The sequence below is a fragment of the Lepidochelys olivacea genome (assembly GCF_965140295.1).
Source record: "Lepidochelys olivacea isolate rLepOli2 genome assembly, chromosome: 10".
Classification (NCBI taxonomy): domain Eukaryota; kingdom Metazoa; phylum Chordata; order Testudines; family Cheloniidae; genus Lepidochelys; species Lepidochelys olivacea.
The window spans coordinates 13,276,571-13,298,238 of NC_140420.1; the positions used below are offsets into that span (position 1 = coordinate 13,276,571).

A 21,668-nucleotide genomic window follows, 5' to 3' on the forward strand; every position below is an offset into this window, starting at 1 on the left:
GGGTCCCCGTAGGGCCTGGTGGGGGGCAAAAGGGGCTGGCAGAGCCTTGTGGGGGAGGAGATTCCTTCCGCCGGGCCCGGGGGGAGGGGCACTCACCAGGGGCAGGGGGTAGGGATGCTTAGAGCCCTTCCCCCCCCCCCCCCGACTCTGCTGTGTTTCGGGTGCCCATGCAGCAGGCGGTGGCCTCCTCGCGCTGGGTAGTCCCGAAGCGCTGCAGGAGGCTCTCTCTGCCTTGAATCTGCGGGGTGGGCGGCGGCGGCGGCAGTGATGCCCAGCTCCTGACCCAGCAGGCGGGGAGCTCTGCTCCGGTAGCATCCAGATTCCCGGGCATTGCGTGGTAGTTTGGCAGAGCGAATTATTCCGTCTCCTCGTGGTTGCATAAGCTGATTACACATCAGGCCCCGGTTAGGATGCTCAGCGGACTGGGAGGTGGGCGGTGCTGGTATATTGGCGTTCAGTCCAAAAAGCCTGGCGTATTGTAATTGACGAACACTCAGTAGCGGTGTGTCGTGTTATAGTGACAACAGCTCTTACTATCTGTGTACTGAAAGGAACCCCGTGAGTAACCATTTAAGGTCTTTGTCTGTGTTGCTAATAGATCTTGCTGCTCAATCTGTGATTAAATACCATACAACTGTAAACTTCCTTTCTCCCACACCCTTTCTAGTGCCTGCTCACCATTTGGGCCCTTCACAGGGTACACAACAGCCTGAGTCACAAACAAGTAACTGATAAATATGGTGTAATTAAAATCACTAGTAGCTGACCATCTGAGGGTGGCTGGATATTCTCTCTTCATGCCACACTGCTGACCATAAAATAAAGTTGGTGTTTCACTGTATTAAAGACAGGTTTCAGAGTAACAGCCGTGTTAGTCTGTATTCGCAAAAAGAAAAGGAGGACTTGTGGCACCTTAGAGACTAACCAATTTATTTGAGCATGAGCTTTCGTGAGCTACAAATACAAACATCTGTATTTTCCACAGTATGCATCCGATGAAGTGAGCTGTAGCTCACGAAAGTTTATGCTCAAATAAATTGGTTAGTCTCTAAGGTGCCACAAGTACGCCTTTTCTTTTTGCGAATACAAACGAATATGGCTGTTACTCTGAAGCCCCTTGAATGTTTCAGGTTGATGGTGTGGCTTAAATGCCTCTATGTTTTAGTCATTCTCAGCTGCAATTAATGCATCATAGATGTGGTTGTAGCCAAATGTAAGTTAGAGCAATCCATGAGGACCAGACCAGTGTCTGTCTGGTGTCAGATCCAGGGCTATCTTGGAATCTCTCCTGCATCCCCAGGCTGTCTGAAATTAAATGCAAAATAAGTACAATATAATTCTCTATTTAAATACATTTTCCCCTCGCTCATCATCCAAAATTGAAACATTTAGAGTTCTTTACATAGCACAACTAAGTTCTCCAGTTTACTATTTAGGGCTACCACTTGTTTGTACATACTCATTTGTTATTTATTTATTTATTATATTTTAGTACTTTTCAAAATACCCAGTCCTAATTGAAGCCAATTAAGTGCACATTCAACACTTTGCCTAATATGAATTTTGACCAAGCAATTCCAAATGTAGTAAATTATACTCCCAACTGATGCTAAGTTGGCTGGGGAGCAGGTGTTTTAAAAATTGATAAAATTCTATACTTATTCTCCTTTCTTCTGTGATTTGACTTCCATAATTTACTGCCATTTTGATGCAATTCATTGTGTCAAAACCTCCTTCACAAATGGATTTGGGGTAAACATTTGGATTAACTCCACTCCAGTGTTGTTTTCCTGCATTGTACAGTAATTAGCTCATACTGAATTGTAGCTGAAATGTATCTTTCTGTGTCTGTCAACTAATTTCAGAATAGAAAAGAATAAGAAAAACACAGAAATGAAGGAAGAAAAAAGGAGGAAAAAATCAAAACGGCATGTGGCAGAAAATGAACAACCAGTCCATGAAACTGAACCGAAGAAAAAGAAACAAAACCTGGAGGTAAATGCCCAAGAATGAATCTGTTTGTTTAGTTTGCTGGTACGTTGGTAATCCCAACACTACAGAAATAGAGAGGTACAATACTGGATCTGAGTGCATTATTAGATTGAGTCCATGATGCATCCAGAGTAAATGAAATTAAAACATGAATGGATCCATGGGCAGCTGCTCTCCAGGCATGTCTGTTTTTAAAGTGTATAACAGTGGCCTAAGTATGTGATCACTGCCTGTATAGGGTGTTAATATGAAAGATGTCAGGTAGGGTTTAAAGGTGAAATGGGAACCAAGTGGCTGTGATTTCTCTGGGATAACATCAGATGGGAAGGTGGTCTTAGGCTGTGCCTACACATAATTCTGATCACCCAGATACCATATTTGGAAAAATTTGAAAGATTTGTTTTGAAAATCGTGTTGCATTAAAGATGATGTTTGTGCTCACTGCAGTGATGGAAACTTGTACTTTCTGACTGACCAGAAGGTGTCAGCAGCCTCTTCACATATAGAGCACTTACAAATTAATTTTAAAGGAAATGAATTTAACAGCATAACAGATTCCAGTAAAAAGTAACCCCCACCTGCTGGAAACTTTTTTCTTTAGCGCACTACTACATGTCATTGTTTCTTGCAAAAGCAGAGTTGCAGAATTGTTCTCGCTGGAGTGGTATATGAACATGGCATTCCTGTTCAGCTATTATGAGGAGAAGCAATACTTCAAATGCCATGTATTAAAATCTAATCTCTTTGGTGGCACTTTAAGAGTCAGGCATCAAAGTTCAAGTTCTTACGTTTATCAATTAGTGCTTATTGCCTCTGCAGTTGGGTACCTTGTGTGAATGAAATATTCGAATATAGATCTGCAAAGACTATGTGTAAGCATTCAGGTCCTGCCAATCAAATAATCCAGAGATCAAGTATCTTAATATTGTAGATCAGAGAACAGGAAAAAAAATCCTGCCTTTCCTCAGGAGCTCTTGAAGTCTTAAATCCTGATCCTGCAAACATTTATGCATGTGCTTAAAGTTCAGGGTTTTAAGTAGCATTGATCTGATTCCCCTTCTTGTTGTCATTTACAGTAAAACTTGTGGATGTTGATCTTTGGCTAGATTTTATTTAGGCTCAGTTAGCAAATGGGACAAATATTTTGAGAGAGTTTCTTCACGTGTGAGTAAATGTCTGCAGCTTGTCTGAATATAGCTACTGCAACGTAGAGGTTATGGTATTGTGCCTATAAGGTTCAGAAAAGCTGTGAAGGCCTTGCAGTCTATATTTCAAATTAGTTAATCTGCCTCCAAGCAGACAGAGCGAGGTGTCGACTTCCTTCTACAGGAAAGTAAAATTGAAAGTAAAATTAGGGAGTGTAGAATGTATAGGTCAGGAAGGGGAAGGAGAAGTCATAGTTTCAATTAAACTTGATCTTTGATTATGAAGAGACAATCCTCCTCCTCTCTTCACACTACATATCCCAGAAGTACTTTACTTTAGGGATCTAGCAGGATCCTTAACCTCCTTCAAGTACCCCGTAAAATGTACAGAAAAGTAACTCAAGAGCTGGGTGGAAATAACTCTTCAGGCAAAAAATTAATTGTGTGTGATTTGGAGGGAGAATGCTAAAGGCAATTTAACAGAATTTTAACTATCTATAGTCTGTCTGCACAGCTAGCATCGTATAAAACAAACCCCTCTCCCCAGACAGAGCTTATAAACCAGTGAAACTCAGACCTCAGTGGTTCAGAAGCCAAATTAGCGATCAACATTACCCCACGAGCCGCGATCGTCTGAATTCATTGTTTCATTTACTATTTTTATTTGATTTTATATATATATATAAACAAGTTATATATACATAAATTAATTCTCACAGCAAAATGACTGACCAAGTATTATTTTATCAACTACAATTGTTAATAACATAGTAAAAGCATCCTGCTTGGTTAATAATTTAGATTGATTAATAATTAAATCACACAGTGTTTTAATATCAGAGCTGTAGGAGACACATTAAAGAGCCACTTATGGCTCACAAGCGTCAGTCTGAGTATCACTTGAAAAATCTTAAGAATGCAGAGCCATTCTGGACTGTTTGATGTCTTGTCTGATCAACTGTTGAGATACAAAAGTTAGTTTCTGCTCATTGTACAGGCTGTTGCACTGTGGAAGGAGGGAAATATTTATTAAAGAACAGTATCCTTAAACGCTATCTGAGAACATCACTAAGCATAACAGTCATGAGAATTACAGGAGTTAGTGGGTGGCTTAGATATGTATGCAGTGTTAGTTTTATGGAGCACCATATAAGGCCTATGCCAGGCTATTTTTTGGCATCAGCATTATAAACTGTAACTGTTGATACCAAAAAAGCATAACTTAGTAAACCACATTTTTACTGTTTGAAATTACTGTTGAGAGTAACAAATGTGAGATACATTTTAACACTTTGCTTCAAAAATGGTTAATGAATATTTTTGTCAGTTATTTACTGGACTTATTTTGGGGGGAATGCCCAATTTAGTTAACATGGTTATTCTAAAGTAATACCTTTGTTCAGCAAACACTGTCAGAGGGTATGCAAAGTTTAGTAGGAAGTATGAGGTAAAGCAAGCGTACTGGTATCTTCTGGTCTTAATGTGTGAATCTGTGAACTTGTTTTTTGACATCCTGAAATAAAGCTGTTAAAAGATATTAAACCTTCCAGCTTTTTAAAAAACAAGACAGTGAACTCTCTGGCCTTAAGAGCTAATTCTAAGCCAAATCTTCTATGACTGGTATGTTATATTTAAAACTGTGTTGTCAGTGATATTTTTTCCCCACAACTTACAATTTTTCTTTTCTTGGTGTTTCCCTGGAATCTCACTTTTGCAGTGTTCGTCTTTTATATTTGCGTTCTGTTTTGTTCTTGGAGGTTTACTTTGTTTAGGTTAGGGCTCCCCCCCACCAAAAAAAAAATTTGTAGCTTTTTTTTATGAAATCCATATAGTATTCGAGCAATAAAAACAGACAATGGGGAAAGACCTACTAAATCATTAAGTGTCGGCATGCAGGATTTTCATACGTAGGTAGATAGTTTGATATATTTATATTTGAATTTAAATCTAGTATTGCTTTAAAATAAAGAGCTGACAGACACGTTGCTAAATGTAGGGGGTGAGGGAGGGATCACCAAGAATTCCAAAAGAGTATCCAGTAAAGCATAATGTACTGTGACTGTCTTTTAATGTAGTAGCTTTGATTCAAAGTGTGACTGTAACTTTTTAAATGCTTGAAGCAGAAAGGTTCTGCAGGGTACAGTTGCTTACTAGGTTCTTATAGGTTTCAGAGTAACAGCGGTGTTAGTCTGTATTCGCAAAAAGAAAAGGAGGACTTGTGGCACCTTAGAGACTAACCAATTTATTTGAGCGTGAGCTACAGCTCACTTCATCGGATGCATGCCGTGGAAACTGCAGCAGACTTTATTTATACACAGAGAATATGAAAAAATACCTCCTCCCACCCCACTGTCCTGCTGGTAATAGCTTATCTAAAGTGATCATCAGGTGGGCCATTTCCAGCACAAATCCAGGTTTTCTCACCCTCCACGCCCCCACACAAATTCACTCTCCTGCTGGTGATAGCCCATCCAAAGTGACAACTCTTTACACAATGTGCATGATAATAAAGTTGGGCCATTTCCTGCACAAATCCAGGTTCTCTCACCCCCTCACCCCCCTCCCAAAAACCACACACACAAACTCACTATCCTGCTGGTAATAGCACATCCAAAGTGACCATTCTCCCTACAATGTGCATAATTAAGGTGGGCCATTTCCAGCACAAATCCAAAAACAAAACAAAAAAACTTCAAATCCAGACTCCAGCGAGAAACTGCTGAATTGGAATTCATTTGCAAATTGGATACTATTAATTTAGGCTTAAATAGAGACTGGGAGTGGCTAAGTCATTATGCAAGGTAGCCTATTTCCTCTTGTTTTTTCCTACCCCCCCCCCCGCCCGATGTTCTGGTTTAACTTGGATTTAAACTTGGAGAGTAGTCAGTTTGGATGAGCTATTACCAGCAGGAGAGTGAGTTTGTGTGTGTATGGGGGTGGGGGGGATGTGAGAGAACCTGGATTTGTGCTGGAAATGGCCCACCTTAATTATGCACATTGTAGGGAGAATGGTCACTTTGGATGAGCTATTACCAGCAGGATAGTGAGTTTGTGTGTGTGGTTTTTGGGAGGGGGGTGAGGGGGTGAGAGAACCTGGATTTGTGCAGGAAATGGCCCAACTTTATTATCATGCACATTGTGTAAAGAGTTCAGAGTAACAGCCGTGTTAGTCTGTATTTGCAAAAAGAAAGGGAGTACTTGTGGCACCTTAGAGACTAACCAATTTATTAGAGCATAAGCTTTCGTGAGCTACAGCTCACTTCTTCAGATGCAGATCTGAGGAAGTGAGCTGTAGCTCACGAAAGCTTATGCTCTAATAAATTGGTTAGTCTCTAAGGTGCCACAAGTACTCCTTTTCTTATTGTGTAAAGAGTTGTCACTTTGGATGGGCTATCACCAGCAGGAGAGTGAATTTGTGTGGGGGGGTGGAGGGTGAGAAAACCTGGATTTGTGCTGGAAATGGCCCACCTGATGATCACTTTAGATAAGCTATTACCAGCAGGACAGTGGGGTGGGAGGAGGTATTTTTTCATATTCTCTGTGTATAAATAAAGTCTGCTGCAGTTTCCACGGCATGCATCCGATGAAGTGAGCTGTAGCTCACGAAAGCTCATGCTCAAATAAATTGGTTAGTCTCTAAGGTGCCACAAGTCCTCCTTTTCTTTTTAGGTTCTTATAAAGAACCTTGTGTGGAGATACTTTAGTCTTTTTAAGCTAACAGATGCATAATATACTACTTTTGGCACTGGAGAAGTTTCACTGGTTCATTAAGTCACTATTTACCCGTGATTTACTTTTAGCTATTCCAGCAGTGCATTTTCAGGCTGCAAAGTGGAAAATTGATTTCTGTGTAGAGCTGCAGGAGGGCAGTTAAAATGTGTCTTCAGTGACTGGATTTAGTATTACATTGATCATTCTTTCATGACATTTGTTCCAAAAATACTTACTAGCATAAGGCTAAAACATTCTTCTTTGGAACAAGTTTACTTTTCAGAGTAATCTTGGTGTTTTATTGATTTTTCATCTTCTTTTTTCCTCCTTTTACATTAAATGGCAACAAACAATTCAATTTAAATGTTTTCATGAGTGTTCTTAGAACTATAGTTCTAAATGACTTTACATTTCTGTAGTTGAGTTAAGTAGCATATTGTATATGTTTTTAGTCTTTGTTCAGTCCTGTGTTTTTACTAATAGTTTATCATGATGTTACAATTTTATTAAAATATTTAGCAGTAAATGCCACACATTTTACTATTATTTTTAATTTACCCAAACATGAACTTTACATGTCAGTTATTTTTTTGTAATTTATCAATATGATCATATTTTAAAACTGTTTTTACTTTGAAATTGTCATCCTCAAGCCATATAACGTAGAAATAATAGACATGGGGAAAATGGATTCTAAGTTGTACATTCCAGGTTGACAGTCATAATTTTACAGCACCATTTCCCCCAAATTAGCTTTTTAAAGTTCTCTGATACAGAAAAATTTCAGTCTACTGACCTAAGGATTTCAGTATTGTTTAATATGCCAGCGTTAAGTTCATTGTTTGATGACATGAGCATTGCATGTTGCATCATGTGTGTCCTTTTTCCCACTTGTTCACAAGAATGGGCCAGGCAAACAGAGAAGTGGGATGGCTAATGATTATCCATTATACATGTGCAAAATGCCTAGATTTCTATAGCAAGCATTTGTGTATTCTGTGGCAATTACTTAGTGTGTCTGCAGAATACCAGGTCACTCACAAATCACTTACCACGAATGTGCTTCTCTTTTTATATACATACACAAACAGTGGACAGGATTTTCAAAAGGGACTGTTGATTTTGGGTGCCTCAATTTCTGCATGCCCGATTTCAAGAGAGGCGTGCTCAACACTTTTTAAAAATCAGGCCTCTTTAAGGTTGTTAGTTTGAGGGAGCGCTGCGCTTTTAGACTCCTTTTAGATGAGCTCAAATGAACACGTTTGGGGACAGGTTTCACTACCTTCACACCTCTCTGGTTGCAACCATGTTCTGCTGCTCCTAATCTGTGTCTCTGGGTTGCAGCTCCCATTTTCCCAACTGTCATAAACATGACAGGGCCCAACTGGGGTTGGCAGCAGTAAGCCACTGTTCCTCCGGGAGCCTGTGACAATGACTAATTAAAGTGACTCAAAACCAGCTTCTTCAAAACGAAACATTATTTATTCACCCAAGGGTACATGATATGCAAAGCAAAGGGTAAAAACAATAAAGGCTTCTACACCTACTTTAATCTTTCCTTGTAGATTTTTGTAAATTACATTCAGCCCAGTTACCTCCACAGACTGTGGGGGAGAGCCTGCTTGCTACAGTTTCCATGTGTCTCTTTCTCTGTGGGCAAGTCTACACTACAGCTTAAGTCGATCTAACTTAGGTTGCTCCAGGGTGTGAAAAAGACACTCCCCAGGGGCAATGCAAGTTACTCCCCTGGCTGGACACTCACAAGGCGGCTGGTCCCAAAGCACTAGACCAGTATACTCCTAAGCTTTCCTTGGACTCCACACAGTCTTTCTTCTTGGCCTCTCCAGCATACTTCCTGGGTACAAGCTCTGTCTGTTACCTCTTCCCAGAAAGGGGGTGTCTCAGTCTGGCAGTCCAACTCTCCTGAGACAAGTCTAGACCTCTCCTCCCTTCCCCCTGGCTTCTTGGTAGTTTATGTACACCCTTTCCCAGAGCTCCATTCTTGTTGGTGCTCTGGGTTTACTGTTCACCTCTTCAGGGTCCTAAGACAGTGAAGCAAATGGACACAGGCTTTGTGAGGGTTTCTAAACACAATTGCTCTTTACTTTATATTGCACAAAATAAGTATAGATCCAGAAAAGAATTTCCCTGCCTGCTTTTCATCATGATTCTGGAGTGTTCTCTGGGCTTAGGTCAGAGCCCTCTGAAGAATCTAGGATTCCCCCTTCCTGCACATAGACTCCGTGAGTCAGATGAAAAGCTTTCTCTCCTGTGTCTCCAGTTTCCTTCTTCCTTGGCTGGTTTCACAGATAAGACCCACTTCTCTGTTCTTCTCTTTTGCTAAGCTTCATATGTGTCTCTCTAAGTCTCCTCCCTCTGTCTCTGTGTTCTTAAAGGGCTTTGCTGACACCTGGTTTCTTTGTTCTGCTGTTTGAGGATTTTCCACTCTCCAAAATCAGGCTCTTACAGAGAACTTGAAAAAAAACTGGCTTTCCCCAGCCTTCAGCCATCGTGTTGTTCTGCCTGGGCCAGGTTTATTCATTAGTTTAAACCCCTTAAAAATAGTCTCTTTCAAAGATGGACTTGTAGGTGCAGCTTCCCTGCTCCTTAGCACGAGTTGCAGACAGCAGTATGCAGTAAAGACCGTCATAAGACATAAGGGTACAAACAGTTCATCAAACCAAACTAGAATTCGTAAGTTGTACGTAGATAGATTTCCCAGATTGTCTCAGTGGTCTTTTGTCAATTTCTGTAGGGGTGACTGTACCACTTTTAACATAAAGATGTATAGTTGCTTACCATGAAATGTGACTAAGCCCTGGTCTACACGAGGGTGGAGGTCGACCTAAGATACGCGAATAGCGTAGCTGAAGTCGGCGTATCTTAGGTCGACTTACCTGGCCGTGAGGACGGCAGCAAGTCGACCGCTGCCGCTCCCCCGTCAACTCCGCTTCTGCCTCTCGTGAGCTGGAGTTCCAGAGTCGACGGAGAGCGCGTTCAGGGATCAATTTATCGCGTCTAGATGAGACGCGATAAATTGATCCCCGATAGATGAATCACTACCCGCCGATCCGACGGGTAGTGAAGACCTGCCCTTAGCCTCACACCAAATCTGTGTAGTTGTTATGAAGACACTTGGAAAGAGAAATCAGCCATACCCCCTTGGGTATGAAATCAAGTTACTCTTCATTCCTTAATTTGAAAGATGCAGAGGTTCGTCAGAGAGATTACGTAGGCCCTAATGGTTTTCAGGGAAGAGCATTGATTTGCAATGTAAGAAAATAAAGTTTTGGAAAATGGTTTTTGACCTTTCTAGTACTTTGTGAAAAATATTATCACTGGCTTGGTTAGAGGAAGAGGAAAGGAACCATCTTTTGAGCTCAGATGGTCAGAGGTAGCAGATATTTATTACTACAGAGATCTCCTTGAGTGTTAATTTTCAGGTTTGGTTCTCTTATCTCTTTATCTTCAATGTATAATTAGTTTGATTTTCTTTTGATTTTGATACTGTTAAGCATTCTGTAGTTTCCATTGGCCTTGCCACTCTTCCCACAGTACCATTTCTTATTCCAGCCGTGTTTATGTGAGAGGCATTTGAAGTGCTTGTTTTCAGTTATCCAAGTGTTGCTTATGTTTATGGATTCCCTGCCCACCTCCACTTTAATTCTTAGCTGGCTCAGCATATCACTGCAAGAACAGCTTCTAAAAGCACCACCATGGCACTTACATTGTGCAAGTGTGGAACTACAAAGATTTGACTGTATTGTCTCTAATGGATCTTTAAGTCCTATTAAGAGAGACCTTGCTGTATCCAAAGGATGTATTAATCTTTTGAGTTTAATGATGGCAAAGACAATGTTTCTCCAACATTCTTTGAAGATTTATAAGGTTCAACAGAAGCAGGTGAAATTTTGCAGGAAGTAATCAGTCATTACTCAAGACTCAGAATTTAAACTAAGATCCTATAAAAAGTCATATTCATTCTGCTCCTAATTTAGTGGAGAAAACATCATTACCTCTTGTGAGACTAAGAAACATTCAGCCTTTTTTAAATCCAAATTCTACTCCGAGTAGGTAAAAGGATGCTAAATGTTACAGTATTTGTCGTCTCATAGCACTATTATAATCTGGTCAGGTTCTTAGTGAACAGAACGGAGTTGTTGCTGTCTGTACTGCAAATGGATGGGGAAGGAGGAATCAACATATTCCCCAAATAAAGACAGTCAGTGGGAAAGGAATTTTATTTTCAAGATTCCATATGGGAAATATAAACAATGAAGAATAAACAAGTAGTGGTATCCCTTTAATCAGTGGAATAGCATGCAGGTGCCCAAACAGTGAGACATCTATTTCCCAAATGGAAAAGGGCAAAATCAGTAAGGAAAACATTTTTATTTTCAAGTTCCTGAGGGGTTATTACAAAGGCCAGTGGAGAGTTATTTCTATTAAATAGCAGCACAATAACAAAAACCCCATAAGTAATTGCTTAATGTCACTATTTTCAGTATAATGATGGAAAGATCTATGTATAAAGCTATATTCATTGAGCTGTGGAAATAAAGGCATGATATTGGTGGATAGCTGAAGAGCTACCTGTGTGGTGGTGGTGAACATGTTGCCAGTGATTAGGTACCCTAGGTTACCGGTGGCAGAGTAATGAACATGTTTAATGAATCTGACAGACAATTAAGGTTATACTTTCAGGGGGAGGCTACTCTATCAGAGCGTATTCAGTCCTTTTGTCACCTCACTAATTCATACTAAAAGCATTGTGAGAGCTTAATGAGTTTGTCTGCAAATCATCTACAACTCTCCTATTCTTCTGCTATTCTATCCCCTTTAATATGAGGCTTATTTTGTAACCTTCAAAAGAAGTGTTTCCCCTTCCATGGCTTGTTATATTCTCTTTCTGTAACTGCAAGTGAGATGGTCCAAGGCGAGGTTCCTATTGCCTTGATACCGATACGTGGCTCATATCAGCTCCTATGTAAAACCTTTAGAAGCATTGCTGCATAGGGATGCTAGTTCCAGCTCTTCCTTCACTCACTCAGTCATCAACTACCACTCTTGATCCTGTAGCATATGCTTCAGTATTGTCTTCATTTCATTCTTCGCTTGTTTCTGGGGGGAAGTAGTACATCAGTCCAGATGTGCTGAGAGAGGGAGAATGAGTTATTTAAAAAATCTCTAAATTCTTTTGCTAAATTATTTCACAGTGTGTTTATTTATTTTTTAAAACTGTGAAGTCTCATTGACACTGAAAAGTTTATAAAGAATATTAGGCCTTTTGTAAACAGACAAGTTCAAGAAAGTGCAAAAAATCTGTCTCTGAAATACTGCTATGCATAGATTAGCCTGAATAATTTTACATTCCTTTGAAAATTATTTTTGTAATGGTAAGAACATATTTCCCAGGAAAAGGGTATTCACAGCTGGGAAAACAGTTGCTACTTTGAAGATGGTTTTCCCAGGCAAACAGCTCACATCTCCAACTGTTTTTGGTATAAACATATTTAGTGTGCGTCTTAGTAATGTTTAAAGGAATTAAGTATTTCTCATTAGGTATTAACTGAAAAGCTGTTTCATTCTACCAGGTATTTTCTCTTAATCATGTTTGATTAGTTTTCTCTCTTTACTTTCATACAGTCATGACTACTTTCATGTAGTTAGCAAGCAGGGAGTTAAAATAATGGGGAGTGAGGTACAAAGCTCCCCTTTCTCTGCTATAAGCAGAGGGAAGGTTCCCTCTACACCACCCAGCTTGGGTAAGCGGTATTTGCTTACCTCATGGTTAAATTGCCAAAAGATACTCAGTTCTGCAAGAGATGCAGGCCTTATCTACACTGCAAAGACAGCTTGATATAAGCTGCCTTGTGTTGATGTATTTGTGCATGGATCTACTCTCAAATTTGTCTCCAGCAGATGTAAGTGTCCTGCTACAGTGTTGCTGTAAAACCATGTCCTTGAACAGCGTAGAGCCGTGGTCAACCTACTGAGGTTGACGCACTGTGAGTGTGGACACTGCATGACTTGGGTTGACCCTAACAGTCTTCCAGCAGCATTCCCCATGATAGTGACTACTCTGATAAACTCCACTATCCAGGGGCAACAGAACCTGGAAGCCTCCTCCCCCGTTCCCCTTTAAATCCCCCCCCCCCAAAGTGTTTTTGAAATGCCTTTTCCTGATTGCCCTGCTTAGCAAGCACACCTAGCAGCTCACCCTTGAAATGTGCAATTGCCCAACCAACTACGCTGGCTCCATGCACTAGACTTGCCCTTGAGCAGACAGGAGATATTGGATCTCCTGGGCCTTTAGGGAGAAAAGGCTATGCAAGCAGTGCTGTGGACCAGTCCTAGTAACGTGGACCTCTATGAGCAGATTGCATGGGGGATGCAGGTAAAGGGGTACAACTGGGATCAGCAGCAGTGCTGCCTGAAAGCAAAGGGACTTCTCCAGGGATACCACAAGGCCAGGAAGTGCAACAATAGATCTGGTGCTTCATCACAGACCTGCCACTTCTACAAGTAACTGCATACCATGCTTGACGGAGACCCCACCAGAACCCTGCAGACCACTGTGGATTCCTTGGAGGAACCCAAGACAGAGATCCCTGCCATGAACAGTGAGGAGAAGGAGGTGAAGAGAAGTGATGGGGGAAAACCAGCCATGGTGCAAGCCAGGACCTGTTTGAGACTGCAGTTTAGTCAGTCCTGCCTGGAGAGCATGGATGAGCCTGGTGAAAGGGAACGGGACTCGGGTAAGTGTGCATGCATTTTTTCCTTACAATGTTTTAAGTTTAAAGATGGTGCCTGGCCCATCCCCAAGTTAACAAGGCAAAGATATCTACATTTCATTGTTTTATTTGTATGAGAAAAGGTAGAGGTACAACAAATAGAGGTGGAATTGGCAACTGCATTGCATTCTCCTGTTGGATTAGGCAGGGGTTAAGGAGCTTCCGAGGACTTTGTTTATGTACATAGGGATGTCCCTTTTATCCTCCTGCGAGATCTTGATGAAGCTTTCACGGAGATAGTCTGTAACCTTCTTTCAAAGGTTTCTAGTTATGGCTGCATTATTTCTTCCTTCGCAGCAGGACACTTCCCACCCTGCTAAGTGATGACTTTGGTTGGCATCATTGCAGTAAAAAGGCTTGTGGCATGTGGCCCAAGATGGGTTTTGGATGCTAGTACACAGCTGTGTTGTCTGTGCTCTTGTGACCCTTAGGAGTTAGATATCAGCTAAAATCGCCTATGGAAAATAGCATCCATACTCAGTGACATTGCATTATGCTTGTACTCATGGAAGAGGGACAGAAATTTTTTTGTTTCATGTAATAGAAAGTCCACACATACACCCTCGCCTCTGCTGGGCCATAGTCACTATGGGTGGTCCTGGAGAACAGTGCTGAGGCACTCCCAAACTGAAGTGTCAATAAGCATTTATTAAAAGCGTTTATAGGAATAAGGGAAGGGAGTTCTGAAACTTATCTTTTCCTATCTCTTGTGACTGTAAATCCAATGGTACATCTGTGGTTTTTATCCACAGCTTCTGGTTTGGTGGCCTTGAGGAATGTCCTCTCCCTGCCAGCAGAACACCTGACCCTGATGAGGCGGAGAAAGAAGAGGACGAGGGAGGACATGTTCTACAAGATCCTGCAAGCCACTCCTGCATCGGACCGTGAACAAAGGAGTTGGAAGCCAATGTGACTGGCTACCTGGAGAAGGAAAAAGGACAGGAAAAACGTCCCAGGAGTCCCAACTGGACTAAGAGAGGGAAACGCACCAGGACATAATGGGTCTTTTCAGACAGGAAACACAAACGCTGCAGATCCAGGTTGACCTACAGGTTAAAAAATTCCAGACTCTCCACCCTTTGCAGTCCTTGGAGAACTCCATAGTCACTGATGCCTACATCCCCCAACATAACATATGAGGTCACGGGGCACAGCAAGGAAAACCACAGCTTCACATACACTGACCTGTGAGAACCATGGTTGCTGTATGTTTAGCCATAATGGACTACATTTGTGTACTCCAAGTGGACATAAATGGCCACTTCCTTTCTAATTTCAAATGTTCACCCCCTTTATTAAAAAAGATTGTAGAACATTGCCTGTGGTATTTTTTGCACATTACTTTCCTGCACTGTGTTTTCCCCACTAAATAAAATTTTGTTTTTGGGGAATCACATAATCTATCTTAGTTCACAACAAATATTGCAGAGGTAGTCAAAGAAAACAGAGCTTGTAAATATAAACCAAGCACCACATAATTCATAGCTGAAAGAAGCTATCCTGTGTACAGTGAACACACACAGTTCTTAACAGCACCCAAAGCTCTAGACCAAGAGAACCCTCCAGCACAGAACACTACCATGGTTGATTGTTTAAAGTGATCTTTCAAACCCTCCCTCAACTACATAGTTCCACATTGGGTTCTTGTAATGGCCCTTGTATCTGGCTGTTCAAAGTCAGCAGACAGCTGCTCCCCCTACAGCCTGGCAGCGGCTTTCCCCCTTTGCCTCATAGATATTATGTAGAACACAACAGGCAGCTATAACCGTTGGGATATTTTTGTCACTGAGATCCAATCTTGTATGTAAACCCGTCCAATGTGGCTTCAGTCTACCAAAGGCACATTCAACTGTCATTTTACACATGCTGAGCCGGTAGTTGAATCTGTTGAGGTGGCCAATGTATGGCTTCATAACTAGGGGAACAAGGGGCAAGCCGGGTCCCATAGAATTCTTAATTGCGTTTCAGTATTGCTAATGGTAATCCACCTGTCGGAAAAGAATGTCCCTCCTTGCAGCTTTTCTGAACAGTTCTGTGTTCTTAAAGATGCGGGTGTCATGCACATTTTGTGACTGTCTGACATTGGTACTGGTGAAGTGTCCCTGGGGATTCACCAATGCTTGCATAACCATAGAAAAGTAGCCCTTTCTGTTGATGTACTCTGTGACAAGGTGGGCTGGTGCCTTAATAGGGATATGCATGCCATCTATGGCCCCACAGCAGTTCAGGAATCCTATTGCTGCAAATCCATCCACGGTTTCTTGCCCGTTGCTGAGACTCTCAGTCCTTTGTAGCAGGAGACATTAATTGCCCTACACACTTGCATGACAATGACCCGCGCTGTGGGTTTTCTAACTCCAAAATGATTTCCCACTGACTAGTAGCAATCCAGCATTGCAAGCTTCTTTCCACTTATTCTTCTACTGTCAGTGCAGCTCTCGTTCTGCTGTCCATAAGTTGGAGGGTTAGGATGAGATCAGCACACAAATCCAGAATGTGGCCTTTTGCATCTGAAAGTTCTTCAGCTACTGCTTGTTGTCCCAAACCTGCATTATGATGCAATCCGACCAGTCGGGTCATTTCTCAGGCACAGAAGTGGTGCTCCACTGTCTGCAGCTGCTCTGTGAATGCCACCAACCACCGTGAATTGTTTTTTGGCTATTTCCTATGTCCTTAAAAGTAATTGTCACATCTCCCAGTGCTGGGGTACTTCCTGCTGGTCTACAAATACAGGAGAATCATGTGTCCTGTATCTGCGATGTTATGAGAATAGTGCAGAGCTCTGTGGGCTCCAGACTTCTGTAAGAGATGGCATTCACCCAAAAGTGCTGTGGGGTTTTGTGGGATCTTTGGGGGGGGAAAATGGTGTGAAAATTGTGGGATATGAGTGGCATTATGGGATGAAGAAAGTTGCATGCTGCGAGCTTGACCCTAAGCGCTTGGAGATCACTGAGCAAGTCATTAGTATCCCACAACGCATTGTGCAAATTTACCAAAAGGCATTGTACCAGATAGCAGCATGTGGTGCACTGGGATACCTACTCATGGTGCACCATGCTTTATGTCGATACAAGCACTTCTGGTGCGTACATGCAGTGCAGACCCAAGCAGCCAAGTATGAAAGTGCCTAACTGATATACAGGCTTGGTGGCTGTCTGACAACGCAACTTGCGTTGGCCACGGTTTTTAGTGGAGAGTTGATTTAAGCAGTAAGTTTGCTAGAGGAGATTAAAAAGATGGCAATCAAGATGCCTCATCCCAGTATGGGATGAAATGAGGACAGCTGTGCATACAAAAACAGGTTTCCTTGACTGGGCTTGAGAGTTGGACATATACCCAATGTAAGACACTGTATTATGAGTCAGAATCTTCTTGTTGCTTGGCTGTTACTCTTGATACAATTTTGTTAACATTAAGTTGTTGGCAGAACAAACTTGTAAAATGTAATTTACTTACTGAGAGATTTCAGTTTTGCTGATTTTACCAAAGGCCATATTTTCCTCCCCCCAATATTTTATCTTTGTGTTGTAGGGGAATCTGTATTAAAGATTTTTATTAGGGGACAAATTATATGTATTAAAATTTTAAAAGGTTTGAGGGGGAGGGAAGATTGGAAAAGTTCCATAGTATAAATAAGAAACCCATGGAGAACTATTTTGCTTGATATGTAAATATAATTTGATATCCCCCAAAGAGGCAGAAAAAAAAATTCTGCATCTATAAACTAAATAACATGAGTGAGGTGAAAAGATTGGGTCATATTTGTTTTAGCTATTAATGAATAATAAGATAGATAAATGAAATAACTTGTGCATCAGATGGTAGTCTTGGAACCAAGCAAAATTAGTGAATGCTTACCAAATGTTTATCTGTTATATTATGCAGGTCAGTAGAACAGAAATGCTTTCTCAGGAATTTTAAGAGTATTAGATTTACCATTTCTTAATAAGAGTAGGAATAGTATGAGGGAACAGCAGTTAGAGGCAGAAATAATTCTTATTTATTTTACAAGTGTTCCTAGGAAAGGTAAAATAATTTAACAGGATGGATTCCTGGTGGAATGATATAGTGGTTTCTGAGATTCATTATCAAAATTAAGGGGTGACATTAAGTTCAGATTACTATCTGAGAAGCAGCCCTAGATACACCAATGAGGTATGATAGTGGTCTATAAAATCGTGAGTATTGTAGAGATAGTGAATAGAGAATTATTTACCCCTTCACATAACATAAGAACCAGGGTCCACCCAATGAAATTAATAGGCAGCAGGTTTAAAATAAACATATGGAAGTATTTCTTCACACAATACACATTCAACCTGTGGAACTTGTTGCCAGGGGATGTTGCAAAGGCCAAAAGTATAATTGGGTTACAAAAAAGAGGATATGTCCATCAGTGGCTATTAGCCAAGATGGTCAGGGCCACAACCTCATGCTCTTTTCCTTATTCACTTTCTCCACACCACTCATGATTTTATATACCTCTGTCATATCCCCCCTTAGTCTCCTCTTTTCAAAGCTGAAAAGTCCTAGACTCTTTAATCTCTCCTCATATGGGACCTGTTCCAAACCCCTAATCATTTTAGTTGCCCTTTTCTGAACCTTTTCCAATGCCAGTATATCTTTTTTGAGATGAGGGGACCACATCTGTACGCAGTATTCAAGATGTGGGCGTACCATGGATTTATATAAGGGCAATATGATATTCTCCGTCTTATTCTCTATCCCTTTTTTAATGATTCCTAACATCCTGTTTGCTTTTTTGACTGCCGCTGCATGCTGCATGGACGTCTTCAGAGAACTATCCGTGATGACTCCAAGATCTTTCTCCTGATTAGTTGTAGCTAAATTAGCCCCCATCATATTGTATGTATAGTTGGGGTTATTTTTTCCAACGTGCATTACTTTACATTTATCCACATTAAATTTCATTTGCCATTTTGTTGCCCAATCGCTTAGTTTTGTGAGATCTTTTTGAAGTTCTTCACAGTCTGCTTTGGTCTTAACTATCTTGAGCAGTTTAGTATCGTCTGCAAACTTTGCCACCTCACTGTTTACCCCTTTCTCCAAATCATTTATTAATAAGTTGAATAGAATTGGTCCTAGGACTGACCCTTTCGGGAACACCACTAGTTACCCCTCTCCATTCTGAAAACTTGCCATTTATTCCTACCCTTTGTTCCCTGTCTTTTAAGCAGTTCTCAATCCATGAAAGCATTTTCCCTCTTATCCCATGACAACTTAATTTACATAAGAGCCTTTGGTGAGGGACCTTGTCAAAGGCTTTCTGGAAATCTAAGTACACTATGTCCACTGGATCCCCCTTGTCCACATGTTTGCTGACTCCCTCAAAGAACTCTAATAGATTAGTAAGACATGATCTCTCTTTACAGAAGCCACGTTGACTTTTGCGCAACAATTTATGCTGTTCTATGTGTCTGACAATTTTATTCTTTACTATTGTTTCAACTAATTTGCCCGGTACTGACGTTAGATTTACCAGTCTGTAATTGCCAGGATCACCTGTAGAGCCCTTCTTAAATATTGGCGTTTTGTTAGCTATCTTCCAGTGATTGGGTATGGTAGCTGATTTAAAGGGCAGGTTACAAACCGTAGTTAATAGTTCCGCAATTTCACATTTGAGTTCTTTCAGAACTCTTCGGTGAATGTCATGTGGTCCCGGTTACTTGTTACTGTTAAGTTTCTCAATTAATTCCAAAACCTCCTCTAGTGATACTTCAATCTGTGACAGTTCCTCAGATTTGTCACCTACAAAAGATGGCTCAGGTTTGGGAATCTCCCTAACATCCTCAGCTATGAAGACTGAAGCAAAGAATTCATTTAGCTTCTCTGTGATGACATTATCATCTTTAAGTGCTCCTTTTGTATCTCGATCGTCCAGGGGCCCCACTGGTTGTTTAGCAGGCTTCTAGCTTCTGATGTACTTAAAACATTTTGTTATTACCTTTTGAGTTTTTGGCTTTTCTTACTACATTTTTACATTTAATTTGGCAGTGTTTATGCTCCTTTCTATTTACCTCACTAGGATTTGACTTCCACTTTTAAAAAGATGCCTTTTTATCTCTCACTGCTTCTTTTACATAGTGATTAAGCCACGGTGGCTCTTTTTTAGTTCTTTTACTATGTTTTTTAATTTGGGGTATACATTTAAGTTGAGCCTGTATTATGATGTCTTTGAAAAGTGTCCATGCAGCTTGCAGGGATTTCACTCTAGTCACTGTACCTTTTAATTTCTGTTTAACTAACCTCCTCATTTTTTGCATAGTTCCCCTTTCTGAAATTAAATGCCACGGTGTTGGACTGTTGAGGTGTTCTTCCCACCACAGGAATGTTAAATGTTGTTATATTATTGTCACTATTTCCAAGCGGTCCTGTTATAGTTACCTCTTGGACCAGATCCACTCAGGACTAGATTGAGAGTTGCCTCTCCCCTTGTGGGTTCCTGTACCAGCTGCTCCAAGAAGCCGTCATTTAAAGTATCGAGAAATGTTGTCTCTGCATTTTGTCCTGAGGTGACATGTACCCAGTCAATATGGAGATAATTGAAATCCCCCACTATTATTGAGTTTTTTATTTTGATAGCCTCTCTAATCTCCCTTAGCATTTCATCGTCACTATCTCTGTCCTGGTCAGGTGGTCGATAATAGATCCCTACTGTTATATTCTTATTAGAGCACGGAATTACTATCCTTTAGAGATCCTATGGAACATGTGGATTCATTTAAAATTTTTATTTCATTTGAATCTACCTTTTCTTTCACATATAGTGCCACTCCCCTTCCCTTCCCCTCCCCCCCGCGCACGACCTGTTCTGTCCTTCCAATATATTTTGTACCCCGGAATGATTGTGTCCCATTGATTGTCCTCTCTCCACCAGGTTTCTGTGATGCCTATTATGTCAATATCCTCCTTTAACACAAGGCACTCTAATTCACCCATCTTATTATTTAGACTTCTAGCATTTGTGTACAAGCACTTTAAAAACTTATCACTGCTTATTTGTCTGCCCTTTTCTGATGTGTCAGATTCTTTATATGAATGTTTCTCGTTTGATCTGGCCCACGCTTTATCCTCTTCCATCCCCTCCTCCTGATTAAAACGTAGAGAATCTCTGTCAATAGACTCTCCTCTAAGAGAAGTCTCTGTCCGATCCACTAGTGCCTCTGCAGCAATCGGCTTTCCCCCCCATCTCTTAGTTTAAAAACTGCTCTACAACCTTTTTAATGTGAAGTGCCAATAGTCTGGATTCACTTTGGTTTAGGTGGAGCCCATCCTTCCTGTATATCCCAAAAGTTTTCCCAGTTCCTAATAAATCTAAACCCCTCCTCTCTACACCATCGTCTCATCCACGCATTGAGACTCTGAAGCTCTGCCTGCCCACCTGGCCCTGCGCGTGGAACTGGTAGCATTTCTGAGAATGCCACCTTAGAGGTCCTGGATTTCAGTCTCTTTCCTAGCAGCCTAAATTTGGCCTCCAGGACGTCTCTCCTACCCTTCCCTACGTCATTGGTACCTATATGTGCCACGACCACCAGCTTCTCCCCAGCACTACACATAAGTCTATCTAGATGCCTCGAGAGATCCTCAACCTTCGCACCAGGCACCATTTAAATCACATGAAAACTTGTCAAGAGGCTGTAGCCATGGGGTAGTACCAGACCCCTTCAAGAATAATCAGAGATTCTATATACAATATAGAGAAAAATGGTCAAGTATGTGAAAAATTGAGCCTTTATTAGCTAGTAACATTCTGCCTAGTTCATATTTTTTTCTTATATTGTAAAGAACAGGAACTTTGTTTCTCATATTTACCCATTTTAGGCCTGAGCTGTACCCATTAAAGTCAGTGGGAGTCTTTCCATTGACTTCAGTTGGCTTTGGATGAGGCCCCCCTTTTGTTACTTGCTGTTTTGTCTTTTTCTCTTTTCTGATTCTCTTTGGAACAGGTGAGGGATTGCTGGTTTTTTCTCTTGATTAAAGTTATTGTAATCATGGCTATGCTCAT

At 41.0% G+C, this 21,668-nt stretch overlaps 1 protein-coding gene across 1 annotated transcript in view; it reads left to right on the forward strand.

The window, feature by feature from the left end:
• The first annotated feature begins 416 nt into the window (after window positions 1–416).
• The window catches only part of CHLSN (cholesin), a 191,226-nt gene continuing 169,974 nt past the window's right edge, over window positions 417–21,668 (forward strand). The window contains exons 1-2 of the mRNA XM_084641808.1: window positions 417–558; window positions 1,866–1,995. Of these exons, the coding sequence (XP_084497934.1) occupies window positions 1,894–1,995 (102 nt within the window). The 5' untranslated portion in view covers window positions 417–558; window positions 1,866–1,893. The remainder of the gene's footprint in view (window positions 559–1,865; window positions 1,996–21,668) is intronic.